Below are 14,012 nucleotides of genomic sequence, written 5' to 3' on the forward strand. Positions count from 1 at the left end.
AGACACCAATTTAATTAAGATAAAGGCTATAGAAATATTTCGTAATCGATTCATGTGACCTTTTGGTTTTCGGTAAAATTCATATGGCTTTACCTATTAATATAGACCGGCCAGGAAAACACAGTAATCTCATCTCCATGAGTCATCAATCATGGTAAAGAAATGGATTAGGAATTAGCCAATATGTTTCTCTGAGTAATGGCATAAAGAAATTTAACACCAAATAAGAGAATAAGTTTGACTGTTGTTTCGGCATCTCCTCACCATCAACTGATTGGTATCCGGTTTACCAGTCTCCAAGTAATCAAAACCTCTCCACAAAAATAATAAATTGTCCAACAATCTCATTAATCAAAGCTCCAGAAAATGCCAATGTATAGTCAAAAAGGAGCGGTGCGACTCAGATTCTACTACAAATTACAATTCATCCAAGGGATTCAACAACAAAATGTTTTCTCAGAAGCATTGATCATACCAGTACAAAAACACCACCAAATGCAACCCACTTTATAGTTTAGAAGCATTTTACACAACATAAGAGCAAGAAAGAAAAAAAGTGTTTCGAGTCCAAAAGAAGATATAATCTCGCTTGTCTTCATAGTGGTCATGACCACCACGTCCAGGCCGCACTCGAGTTCAAAGACTACTCAAGTAAGGCTATAGGTAATCCTTTTAAGTGGCGACAGTTTTGAAATGCAGTAAGAGATGTAACAATCTCCTCAACAAAAGAGAATAATAATGTATCACGGTATATATTACAGGTATAGAGCTCCCTAGACGACCAAAACTACCCCAAATATGATGAAAACGTCAGGATTATTTCTATTCTACGGTAGTTGAAAGGACCTGAAGTTTATGCCTCCCAGTAAGAATCTCTCCCTAGCTGAATTTTCTTGCTGAATGAAGGAAACCGGATATTTATCCCTCACTAAAGCTGACATGGTGCTGATCATATTGTTCAGTGTTCAGATCTCCCGCAAGATGAGAACATCCAATACCTATTATGTCAGAAAGCACTAATGTAGCCAAATCAGTAGGAAATTTATAGCTGACAATAAATTTGTAAGAATGCTCCAGATCTATGAGTATCTAGTGAATCAATATCAGTTGGTCTCAGTTAGATACAAGTGGATGCAGAGCACTCTAGCTGGAAAAGACAATAAATTTGCGTTATGTAGGTTTTTTCCAAAACAAAGGAATGGTGATCTAACCTTTGGACTAACTCCTAGAAGATCTACTGGGCCAACTGTCATCATTGTCATCCTTCCGAGAACCAAAACTACCAGAACTGCCAAAGCTTGAGTTGCCAAAGCCACCTGAACGTCCTTTACTTGAGTCACCAAAGCTACCAAAACGCCCTGAACCAGAGTTGCCAAAACCGCCTGAACGACCTGAACCAGAATCACCAAAACCACTGGAACGGCCAAATCCGGAACCACCAAAACCACCGGATGAACCTGAATTGGACCCTCCTCCAAAGGAACCAAAGCCACCAGAACGACCTGAACCAGAGTCGCCATATCCACTGCTGCGGCCATAAGAGCCTCCGAAGCCACCGGACCCACCAAAACCACGAGAACGGCCAAAGCTAGAACCACCACCATAGCCCCCGCGGCCTGCACTTGAGCCACCCATTCGGCTACCTCCCATGACATCAAACATGTCTTGAACCCCATCAACTGTAATCCTGGGAAGCTGTGACAAAAACAGAAGGTAAAATGTAACCGTGCACTAGCAAATTTCTTGATAGGTAGTTGCATTGCTTAAATAACCAGTACTTAGGCCAATAAAATAGCATCAGGGTGAATTTAGATGAAAAGCAAGACATAGGAGAGATGCAACTTAAGTAAAGAACTAAATAAAATGAATCTTCCAAAAAGGAAGCAAGTCAGGCAACATCTACTGCACTACTGCAGTCATAACCAAGGGTAAGGAAAAGGGAATCCATTAATTAAAATTAAATATTAATATAAGATCACTGATCAAAGTGATATTTAAAAAGTAAACGAGAAAAAATTATCGGCCCTCTCAAGAAACTTGCATCGATGAGTTATATAACCATTATCAATAAGTAGATCATCTTACCTCTGTAAACTTGCATCCAACATCTTGCTCAATTACCCTGACAGCCCTCGTTTGCTCATGGGAGTAAATAAGAATTGCATTGCCTTTCTTCCCAGCACGCCCAGTTCGACCAGACCGGTGAACAAATAGCTCTGATGTGTTTGGCAGTTCATAGTGTATCACCTAAATATAATCGAAGGGACAAGACAAGTTAGACAATATTGTACACTATTCTGCGATTTAAAATTTTAAATACTACCTTAACTGCTTGAGGGATATGTAAGTGCCTGTATGATCACTGAAAACAATAACAATGCTGTTGTTTCATGATAACATAAATGAGCAGGAATAAACTGTTCTACTCTGGGATGAGTCTAAAAGCTCAATGTCATATTAGAGTAGATTGATCCATACATAATATACATCAAAGAACTTTACTTAAAGACAACCACCATCTGTCTCAGTTCCAGAGTAATTTAACAGGAACAGCCTGAATTATTGCTGGACCAGGATAACATACTTTACCATGGTACAATCAAATGGGATCCTAGTTGAGAACTGAATCACTAATACACATAAGCAAAAGATCTTTCATCTTGGCATTATAAGGTGCCAAAAGAATAGCATGGGAGAAAACCATCCTTGTACTACTAAAAAAATATATATGAAATGTAGAACTAAACTGTTACAAAGTAACAAGTATAATGTCATTAAGCAGGCCTTTGTTTAACATAAAACCATTAAATCAAGAAAAATATCTCACCAAATCAACATTAGGTATGTCTAGACCACGAGCAGCAACATCAGTAGCTATCAAAATACTGAACTGACCATCTCGAAATCCCGCAAGAGTTCTCTCCCTCTGATTCTGAGAAATATCCCCATGAAGAGCCTGACATGGAAGACTACGACCCATACCAAAAGCTAGTCGATCTGCATCACGTTTTGTTTGGGTAAATACGATGCATTTTCCGCCTTTAGCATGCTCCTGTTAAGAAAAAAAAAAAAGAGGAACAGAAAGAGCTTTTTGAGCCAAGCCTGATAACAAGGACACAAACAGTAACCCTAGAAGGAAACTCACTTTAATCAATGGTCCAAGAATTGATGGCTTCCCATAATTGTCTGAGGCAATAGAATAGAGAGAAATTCCTTCTGCTAACTTCTGGTCAGAATCACCAACCTAAAGAGAATTTTCTTTACTTCAGTAATTATTTAAAATGGGATTCTTAAACTATAGTTGTAGCAACAACAAAATCCGATCAATGTAACATAACTGCACAGTGCTCAGAGCTTCAAATTAGGTGCATAACAGGAGAACTCTATAAGGACAGGACTTCTAATAATTACATTTCCTCAGTTTTTTAAGCAAACAATGTGAAGAAATCAGAATGACGGCACTTCACTGCTATGCTGGTTGCTTAATGAAGTTAATAAAAAAGCAGAAGGTGCTAGCAGGATCAAACTGTAATTGAAAACTTGCAGAAAGAATTGCAAAAAAAAATCAGTAATAATGCACAAGATTAACAGATTTAGGATAAATAGATCAGTGGTTCATTGCTTATGCAAACAACCAAGTAAGATTAACAGATTTAGTGCAAAAACATTAATGCACAAGAACAATGTTGCATAGTCACCTAAAGCTTCGATAAAAATACATGGCCAAGAAAGGCAAAAGAATAAAGTAATAAAAAGCAGATATAAACCAGATTTTGGCTTCTTCAATGCCAATATATTCATGAGCAACCCAAAGGAATGCAACCATGAATATGAGATACTACTAAGTTAGCAATAATAACAAGTACTCACAAGGTCTATTGTGACTGGATCTTTTAAATATTTCTGTGTAAGCTTTCTTATCCAACTCGGCATTGTGGCAGAGAACATCATTCCTTGACGTTTTGATGGCAACTTTTCCAGAATTATTTCCACATCTTCATCAAACCCGACTGCTAGCATTTGATCAGCTTCATCAAGAACAACAAACTGGATTTCTGACAAATTCAAAGCGCCTCTTTTAAGCAGATCAATAATTCGACCAGGTGTACCAACCACAACATCGACACCATAATCAAGTGTTCTCATTTGTTGGCTAATAGGAACACCTCCATAGACACAAATTGTGTCCAATGAAGAAGATTCTCTGAATTCCTTCTCCACCTGTCGGGCAAGTTCTCTAGTTGGTGCCAAAACAATGGCTAACGGGTTTCTACCACGACTGCAAGGATCAATGTAATTCTCGGTATTAATTAGCATTTGACACAAAATACATTTGCAAGAACACCTAATTTTTATAGGGCAGACAACAACAAATCAGTAGTATAATTAGGTGACAGCAGAACTACACTAACCCATGCTTCTCATTAAAGCGCATAATCTTATCCATTATAGGAATGCCAAAAGCCAGAGTTTTTCCGGTTCCTGTTCTTGCACGACCAATCATATCCCGCCCTTTCATAGCTGGTTCGAGAACAGCTCTCTAAACAATAAAACAAGAAATTTTATAAACAAAACATCAAATTGCAGTTTATATGTATGCAAGAAAAACGTTCATGCAAAGTTACTCATTATCATGAAACCAGATGCATAAAGATAAAGAAACAGAAAAACAGGGATTATTAGCGACTATCAACCATGCTTGGCAGGATGGTTTCATGTGTTTAAGAAAATGTACTCGAGTTGCTCATCATATACAAAATGCAGGAAATCAACAATAAAAATAATTTATATTGATAAAGCCTTGTTAGATTGATATAATTTCCTTCGCAATATAACTCCATCTCAAATGTATATAGCCAACTTATTCTCTTTCTTTCTTCACCGATTTGACTTCCAGTTCATTACCAAGTCGAAGACAGGTATAGGTCTTCCCGATAAATCTTTCCCCAACATCACTCCGATCGGCATAAAAACTGTGAACCGCCGAACCGAACATAACTAAACCTTCGAATGCCATCAACGAGAAGAATCATTCAAAACTTCCAACTTTTAATCACAGAAACGCTACCTGAATTGGAAAGAGCTTTGTTATCCCCTTCTTCGCGAGACAAGATACGATATCCTGCGAGATCCCCAACTTAGCGATCTCCAAGCCCTCGTCCCCCCTCTTCGAGCTCCCCTTCTCCTCCTCGTAGAACTCATCGACCGCGAACTCTGCTCGAGCGACATCCGAGGCCTTAAACCCCAGCGGCCGCGCAAAGCAATGAAACTCCCTCCGGAAGAATCCACCAGATCCCACTTTATCCGCCCCGAGTGTCCCCCGAAGAGCGCCGGATACGTCATAGGAGAAAGATTCGGCGGCGATCGACGGCGATAAATGGAGCGATTCCGACGATAGGAGAGCGGCTAGGGTTCGCCTGGAAGCCAAAGAGGCGATCGAAGAGGACCTACGGAGTAAAAGGCTCATGATTTTGGATTAAAAGTAGTAGAAAGGGAAAGAAAAGGAGAGGGATAAACCCTAGAAGACGGCTAGGGTTTTAAGGAGGAGAGCCGAAGCAGAGCAAGGAGTTCGAGAAAGTGGAAAAATCTCGGGGGAGGGTTTTGGGAAGGGAGAAGATATTTATGGGAGGGGTGGCAAATGGAGGATGAAACACGACCACGACCACACGGGGGTCTTGTGTATGGCGGGACGTTGACCGTCTGATTGGGAACTGACGGTGATCTCTACTCATTTCTTTGGGCCTTTAATTGCACTGGGCCGGCCTTTAGTAAATGTCCCAGTCTCTAACGGGCCGAAACCCATTAGCTTGTTTAATCTCTTAACGGGTCAGCAAGAGCCACGTCATCCCAAACGTCCTTCACTTACCCCCCTCTCTCTCTCTCTCTCTCTCTCTCTCTCTCTCTCTCTCTCTCACTCTTTCTGTCTGTCTGTCTCTCTATCCCATTTCCGATCGCCATGAGAAGCGCGGCCAATGTAGCCGTCATAGGCAGCGGAAGTAATCCCTTCTCCCCTTGATAACCTCTCCTTCTTCTCCCTGTATCGCTTCGTGGTCTCTTCTTTGATTCGATTCATGGGTGGTTTCGATTCCTTGTCCCAGTTTCGGGAGCGGTGTGCGCGTCGATGCTTGCTTCGAAAGGGGTCTCCGTCACCGTCTTCGAATCTGGAAGAGGTCCGGGCGGGAGGATGTCTAGCCGAAGGTAGTTGTTTCGGTTTTGAAAGCCAAATATTTGATCATGATTTCATTGCTTCGCGTTGTGTTAAAAACCGATCGCGTGGTTGATGCAGGGAAAATTTGGAGGACGGGAAGGAGTTGTACTTCGATCACGGCGCTCCTTACTTTACCGTGAATCACCAGGAGGTGGCGGGCGTCGTTCGTTCGTGGGAAGCACGAGGTTTCGTTGCCGAGTGGAAGGAAAAATTTGGGTCTTTTGATCGGAATACTGGCGAATTCTTGGATCTTGATAAGGTCAGTTGGCAAATTTTCATTATAACTTTCGATGTCATTTCACATGTACAGATTTATATATAAATTTCCATTACAACTTTTTTCTTCTTCTTCATTTGGAGAGGACAAGATGTAAGCAAGCCATAAGATGACACACTTATATATAGATTTAGTGTTTGACTGCCTAGGTAATTTACTATTACAGGAAGGGACAACAACGAAGTATGTGGGAGTCCCAGGCATGAACTCAATCTGCAAAGCACTATGTCTAGAACCTGGTTAGTAGTATTACTCATTGATCTGGTTCGTTGATGCCTAGAGAAGAATCTATTTAATGTTTTTCTCGGCTGTCTTCCTCTTTAGGGGTGGAGGCAAGATTTGGTGTAACTGTTGGTAAAATGGATTGGCTTCATGATAGGAGTTCATGGTCATTGACTGGCTTGGGTGGACAGGATCTAGGTCACTTTGATGGTGTTGTGGCCTCAGACAAAAATATTTCATCATCAAGGTTTACTGGGGTAACTGGAAGACCACCACCTCTTGGTCTGTCATCTTTCCAGGATCCTAAGCATTACATCTCTGTAGACAAAACAATCTTGTAGTCTATATCTGTATCCCTTTAATTGACGTTTAGCATTCTTGCGCATATTAATTAGCTTTACAGTAGATAGCATCACCAATTACAGTATAGTAGTATACTGTCTTATTGTTGGATGTTCTCATTAAAAACAAGGACCTTAGTTGACCATTCTTGGTTTACCGGCTGGAAGTCTTAGTGAAATATAGCTATATGTCCCCCAACTCTAGCAATTACTTTTAAGCTTTGATGGCATTGGATACGTTATGTATGTTTTAGCTAACACTTCATATTACTTTATATAAATAATTTGTCTTGTTTCAACGTATTCTTTAAAATAATTAGTAAAATATAGTTGTCAATTACAAGTATTAAGATTGAAAAACAATAGTATTGTATGCCTAGTTGTTACAGTCTCATCATTGACTTAGCCCCTGCATATGCTGCATACGGCCCATATGATACAATAGGAGGGGATATTAAAGAATGTTGGACCACAATGTTTGAGGAAATAAAAATCTTTCTTTTCATGTTATATCTGCATTTGTATTCAAAGGGACAATCTAATCCAGATGCCTGATTTGGATTTCTAATCTCTTGTTAATAATCTTTTTCAGATGTAGCATTATTTCCAGAACTGTCCATGATGTCACAAGATATCCCAGTTCATCCATGCTTTGCTCTTATGTTGGCATTCTCAGAACCTCTGACTTCAGTAAGAAATTTTGCACTCAAGCTATTTGTACTCCAACATTTTATACAGGTCATGATTTCTAATGCTTTAGGTACCTATTAAAGGCTTTTCCTTCAAGAACTCTGAGGTTTTAAGCTGGGCTTTCTGTGATAGTAGTAAGCCAGGACGTAGGTGTTTGCCTGACAATAGGTAGCTACTGTATCACCTTTCACTTGTGTGCCAGCAATTGCTCTTCTCAGTTTAACTGAATTATCTTATTTGTATTCAGTGAGTCTTGGACATTACACTCGACAGCTGAGTATGCAGCTAGGGTAATTGCAGAAAGTGGGCTTCGAAAACCTTCCAATGATGCATTAGCTAAGGTGGCAGAAGAGTTATTCCAAGAATTTCAGGGTTCAGTATACAATGTTCCTCGGCCATATTTTATGAAAGCTCATAGATGGTTAGTGTTAGCTCCCTATGTAGTTCAATGAAATGTTTCTTATTATTCTTTAGTTGGAGAAATAGAGAAAAGTATCAAACATTTTTCTGCTAATATAACAACTCACATCAGAACAAGATACTCCAGAAATGGATTGTTTATCGTATGTTCTGTGTAAATAATAATGCATTGCTACATATCTATGTGCACCTTCACGTGCATAAATATGTAAATCAGAATGGATTCTAAGGTGTCGTTGAGACTTTGTTTATCCATACAATATTTTGCATTGACTATTTAACGAAAATGCAGGGGCAGCGCTTTTCCAGCTGTTGCTATAGGTGTGGAGGACAAGTGTCTCTGGGACAAGAACACAAAATTAGCTATCTGTGGAGATTTTTGCACCAGTCCAAATATTGAAGGAGCTATCCTTAGTGGCATAAGAGCAGCTTCTAAAATTCTAGGAAGCTTGAACATCTTATCAGGAATGTAATTGAATTTGATATTTTTTGCATAACTATTTATAGGACGTGGTAGTCCCGTCCTTGCAATTCATCCTCAATAATTTCTGGGAGATCAATGCCTCGTAAGATGAGATGAGTATTGTGATCCTGAGAGATCAGTTATTGTTAAGTTTTTCTTACCGCACTTGTCACAGATCTGAAACAATTATGGACCTACAGGAAGAAATTTTCTTGATGTTTCCTGTGCGAGACGTCCGAATAGAACAAGTTCCGTCTCTTTGTTCTTTCTTTTTCTCTTTTGTGCATTGGGACCACCTTGGATCTCTGCATTTACATGCAATTTGTCTGCCATCACATGCAAATTTGTTATCTTGGTTATACTTTCTTTGTGCTGAAAAAGAAAAGGTGAAAGGAATATGAAAGGGAGAAAAGAAAAGGAGAAGAGAAGGGCAGAAACTATTCTATGGAAATTGGAAGCAATATTATGTGGGTATAGTGTACTTATAAGCAATTTATGTGTTGAATACACTATGGTAAAAGAAAAGCAGGTAATGAAGATAGACACTGTTTTATTCCATTGTCATGTATGACTTCAGCGTTACATCCATGATTGATGCATCTGCTGCACAACTTGCACTTCATTAAATCATTGCATCTAATTTATTAGACTAGTCCATTCTGCCTAGTTCATTACATAAAAGTGCTCTTGTCCTCTTCTATTCATTTCAATGAGGAAAACATTGAAGAGATGCACATCACATCCTTCTCTCTATCTCTAAATTTCAATTTGCAATGCATGCTTCAATCCAGAATACATGTGAGAGAAAGAGAAATAGTGGTCCACCCAAATAGTGTTCCATGAAGAAACAATAAAAAGGTAATTAAAGCTATTCTCCAACTACTCATTCATTCATTCATGAATCTTGTTCTTTAATTCAAACAATAGAAGAGCATGCAGCAAGATCTCTTCTTTCAAATCCAAGATAAAGTGGAAAGTATCAAGTCAGGGAACACAATTATAGCTGCAACCCACAATTTGGAAACTTGTACACCAAACTACAATAACAACAGTGAAAAGAAAAGAAAGAAAAGAAAGAAAAGGAAAACAATAAACCTAAGAAAACAAAGAACAATTTTTGTCATTCTTATCATTGTATTCCTATTGCAAAGTCATAGCAAACTCTAGTAAATCCCCACCAATGTTTGATGCCCCTTTACTCCTATGGCTACTAAAGTGGGCCAAAAACAAGGAGATGTCAAAGAAGAACACCTACAAGACACACATGATCCCCATCAAACTTACACATACTGACATACAATACACAATTGTGTGCTCATCCACCCCTCACTCTACTTCATCTAATTGGCCTTTGCTATATTCTCGCCATTGAAATCAGAAGAAAGGCATCTAAGGCAAGTCTCCTATGGCTGCTGTCAGCTCTCTCTTACTTGTTTGAAACTTTTGATTTCCCACACCCATAAAGTTCACGATGTATGCCCATGGACCCCAATTTTTGTCTTCTTTTAATTAAAGACGAAGGATTTGGGATCTTGGTGGTTATCAACATCGCATCATCCATTCTTCAAATTTAGCTGAACAACAAGTACTCTGATAAGAGTACCACATATGCTAATATGTCACAAGCATCACAAAAAAGAAATGTCAAACAAATTAAATCATTCAGATCAATCAATGTGGATGAAACAGTGCCAATTGTGGTTTTAATCAGCAATATTTTTTGTATGAGCTTAATTAACACAAGTGTGGTCCTATAAGAGATGTAATAAAAGCTTGCTAATTAACTACCATTGAGATAGTTGCCATGCAATTTGGCCATATAATATATCATATATATGGAAAGAAACTTATCTCTACGCATTGAGGAGATTGGACTACTAGAAGAGCTTCTAGGATTCCCCTCATATATCATAACTAATTTCAAAGATTAATTCTGCACGTGAGATTAATAGATCTAGGATCCAAGTCGGCAATGGTTGACCAAAAGTGTCGTGTCCAACACTCGTGCGGCTTCACACGTGGCGGCACATCGATTAGATAGGGCACCACATGTTTGGTGTTTTACTCCAAGTAGTTAAATTTAATGTGGACCCACATACACATATATAGACCAAATGAGATAACCACAGCACATTAAAGTTATAAATTTGAATAATTATTGCCGTTAAACTAACTATGCGTTCTTCTCTAAATTAAGTCAACTATCTAAGCAAGATGTAACACATGAGTTAGGTTATATACTTTTATCTGTGTCATATTAGATATCAGTGCATATAAATATAAATACACATAAAGAATTTAACTTTTAAGTTCAGGGTTAGCCTTTATACGTGTTGCACGACCCACCTCTGCACTCTATTATTTATGCCTCTAGCTCAAGTCCCAACCACTTAAGTCAGTTAAAAATAAAGTGCTTGAAAAAGGTCTAATCCCCAAAAGTTCCATCTTTCAAGGAGAAGAGTTGTTCATCTCATACTGGATGAGTTTTGAAGCAATTAAGAGGGCTTTGCAGCTCTTCATGTGAATCACCACCTACTGGTCTCTCATTTCTTGGTAGCATCTACCAAACTTTACTGCATTAGAAGTCATTGGGGTGACACTTGTCTGTGATATTAGAGAACCCATTGGGTGGAATCAATCATTCCTAATTGTTTTGGACCATCACCTGTAGTATTCTTATGCAACTAATCTTTTCTGTTTCTCCCAATTGCCGGTCAAAAGATGTACGTTGTTGATGAGAAGGTGATTAGCTTCTCAATTGATGGGAGTGGAGAGAATTATGAGACGTGCAAGGAGTTTAATCATTTGAAATATATAAGTGCAGCAGCTTTAGCTAGCCAACTTTATTGTCATGAGAACCACTTAGTGCTTGACTTGGGCGATTCTATATTAATTAAGTAAAAGAAATCTAATCTATTGGATAACACCATTGATTGCGTAATGTTCATCAAACCCAAATCTAGAAGGATTAAATGACCAAATATTAACCGGTTCCTATACAAGCTTGAGGGAAAAGAAAAAGAAAAAAACATAATCTAACATCCACTTGTGATTCTCGCTAACTACATATACAATAATCTGCAATGTTTTGAGATAATTTATAACGAAACCTAATCTTTTATCATTATCAAATCAACATTAGTTGTTTCTATAGGATCGTGTTGAGCACCCGACCGACCAGAATGGAATAAGAGGGAGACGACGTCAAAGTCTTGGTTGGTGTGGTTGTAGTAGTAGTGGCGGTGGTCGTTATTGACGAGGTTTCTGATGACAATCGTGGTGTCATCGGCTGCTTCACTACCACGGTAGTAAGCGGACTAATTTTTCTTCGATCATGTTCTTTTACAAGCTCATACGCAAACCATTCGAGCTTCTCGGCATTTGTTTCCTCCGCTAACTTCTTCCCTCGAAAGAGCACTGATTCTATATTCTTTTGTGATAACATCTCCTCTGCCTCTCCCGCCACCTTCTTCTTCTCGGTCGATTCCGCATTGCAAACAACTTTTGATGTGTCTAAATTTCTAAGCAAAGATCCCGTAGCCTAATAAAATAAAATAAATAAAGATTACCAAATTAAACATTTTCTCTGTAGAAATAAATTAAGCATTAGAAATTCATAAGTTACAAAGTAATTGTAATGGTAATTATTTAAAAAAAAAAAACATAGAGATGGGAATTTCGAAAATTGACTTTTAAAATAGTACCTGGATGCGGATGTAGTTGCTTGTCCTGTTATGTCCGAAAGCCATGGCGACTGCTTGATCTACCTGATAGCAAACAAATTTAAAGTACTCCCGATAAATCTAAGAACCAAAAATTGATCAAAATAAATCAAGAAAAGTTTTTTAAAAAACAGGACAGAGAGAAGAAGATAATTTTAGGAATAGTTGTAATCCATACCATATCCGCGACGCCCTCCGCCGCGATTCTAACGATCTCCGACGACGACGGCGGCGGCGTCTTTCGGCCGTGCTCGCCGACTTCCCCGCTCCCGATCGACACGACGAGGAGGTCCTTGACCCCGGCGGCGTGCGGGAACTCGACCTTGTTGTTAAGCACGTGCGTGATGGCCGCCGCCGTGGGGTTCCCCATCGCCACCCCTCCGCCCACCGCCACTATCCTTTTCCGCCCGTCCACCGACTTAATCTCCACCGCCTTCCCCTCCCCCTCCGCGCACGTCGCCGCGCACACATCGCTCATCAGGAAGTCGAACCCTTCGTTCTCCACCGCGTCCGCCCTCGAGAACAAGAACGGCCCGCCGGTGACCATATCGTAGCACGGTATCAGCACCGCTCCCACCGTATCTCTCAGCGTCATTTCACCGAACACTTTGCGAAACACCTTCCCCCCCGACCGCCGGAAAAGACCCCGGAGGAGCGCCTTGCGGCCGCCGTCCGGCGACCATTTACGGCGGAGGTTCCGTATCAGGAACCCCATCGCCTCCTCCGCCGAGAAAAGCGGCCTGCCGTGGGGCCCCCGCGAGAAGACCATCGCGGCGAGAACCCCGCCGGCGCCGGATCCGGCAGCGACGTCGAAGAAATCGGCAATCCGGGCGGCAGGGTTGCCGGATCGTTGGCGGAGGGAGGACTCGAGACGGACGAGGGCGGCGCCGGCGAGGAGGCCGTCAGACGCGCGGCCGCCACCGTCGATGGAGAGGATGCAGACCTTGCCGGACGGGGTCTGGTGCTTCGTTGGAGTCTTCCCCGGGGTTCCGGGGAGGGATCCAGAGGATAGAAAAAGCTTGGGGTCGTCGTAGCCGAAGAGGAACTTGCTCTCGAGAATGGAGAAGATCTCGTAGCTTAACTTGTCGACATCAAAGCTCGGCTCCATTTGTTAGAGAGAGAGAGAGAGAGAGAGAGAGAGAGAGAGAGAGAGATATGCGAATTGAGAAGGCGTGGAGAGCTCTAATGGAGGTTTATATGAAGGAAGACGAAGGAGCGCACGATAGCAGTATCTCAATCTCGTGATGGTCAATGGACGAGAATGCCCTTATCAATTGTCGCGGGACGGGTCGTGTTATGGGCACCATCCGTCAATTGCGGAATGAACGGTTGGATGCTGACGGTAACCACCGCACGAGTGAAGGAATGGTCGACGCGATTTTTTGGCGGAGATTGACGGGAAAACATAGGAAGGGTGACGCACGTGTGGTTAGCCCGGGATCCGGTCACCGACGGGCGACCGAGATAAATGTGCCGTGGGACAAGAAGATCAGAATGGCGGAGATTGGAAATAAGAGCTGTCGGAGGAGCAGCAGACATACTTATTATTATTTTAAAAAATAAATAATAAATAATTTTTGCCGGAAGTTCCCAAAATATTCTCGATGATTAAAATTTTACCAAAATTAAAAAAATTAATTAATTTGAACACATTCATAATTCAGTTAAT

General features: G+C 40.6%; 3 protein-coding genes across 3 annotated transcripts; 1 reads left to right on the forward strand and 2 right to left on the reverse strand.

Moving 5' to 3' along the window:
- Positions 1–377: 377 nt before the first annotated feature.
- LOC140758912 (DEAD-box ATP-dependent RNA helicase 53-like) lies at positions 378–5,604 on the reverse strand. The gene is made up of 8 exons (XM_073095308.1): positions 5,069–5,604; positions 4,413–4,540; positions 3,871–4,279; positions 3,146–3,244; positions 2,828–3,052; positions 2,086–2,247; positions 1,212–1,695; positions 378–998 (listed from the first exon to the last, which is right to left on the reverse strand). Exons 1-7 carry the CDS (start codon positions 5,465–5,467, stop codon positions 1,219–1,221), a joined length of 1,899 nt encoding a protein of 632 aa, XP_072951409.1. The 5' UTR covers positions 5,468–5,604; the 3' UTR covers positions 378–998; positions 1,212–1,218.
- A 282-nt stretch (positions 5,605–5,886) lies between these two features.
- LOC140759132 (uncharacterized) lies at positions 5,887–8,877 on the forward strand. Its single transcript, XM_073095610.1, has 9 exons — positions 5,887–5,996; positions 6,099–6,198; positions 6,287–6,467; positions 6,652–6,724; positions 6,810–6,989; positions 7,641–7,738; positions 7,809–7,906; positions 7,986–8,159; positions 8,451–8,877. The coding sequence occupies exons 1-9, from the start codon at positions 5,957–5,959 to the stop codon at positions 8,629–8,631; spliced, it is 1,125 nt and encodes a 374-aa protein (XP_072951711.1). The 5' UTR covers positions 5,887–5,956; the 3' UTR covers positions 8,632–8,877.
- A 2,685-nt stretch (positions 8,878–11,562) lies between these two features.
- LOC140759143 (patatin-like protein 3) lies at positions 11,563–13,507 on the reverse strand. Its single transcript, XM_073095627.1, has 3 exons — positions 12,522–13,507; positions 12,326–12,388; positions 11,563–12,162 (listed from the first exon to the last, which is right to left on the reverse strand). Exons 1-3 carry the CDS (start codon positions 13,449–13,451, stop codon positions 11,770–11,772), a joined length of 1,386 nt encoding a protein of 461 aa, XP_072951728.1. The 5' UTR covers positions 13,452–13,507; the 3' UTR covers positions 11,563–11,769.
- Positions 13,508–14,012: the final 505 nt, after the last annotated feature.

This window comes from Typha angustifolia, chromosome 4 (assembly GCF_048772165.1).
Source record: "Typha angustifolia cultivar Huaian chromosome 4, ASM4877216v1, whole genome shotgun sequence".
Taxonomy (NCBI): Eukaryota; Viridiplantae; Streptophyta; class Magnoliopsida; order Poales; family Typhaceae; genus Typha; species Typha angustifolia.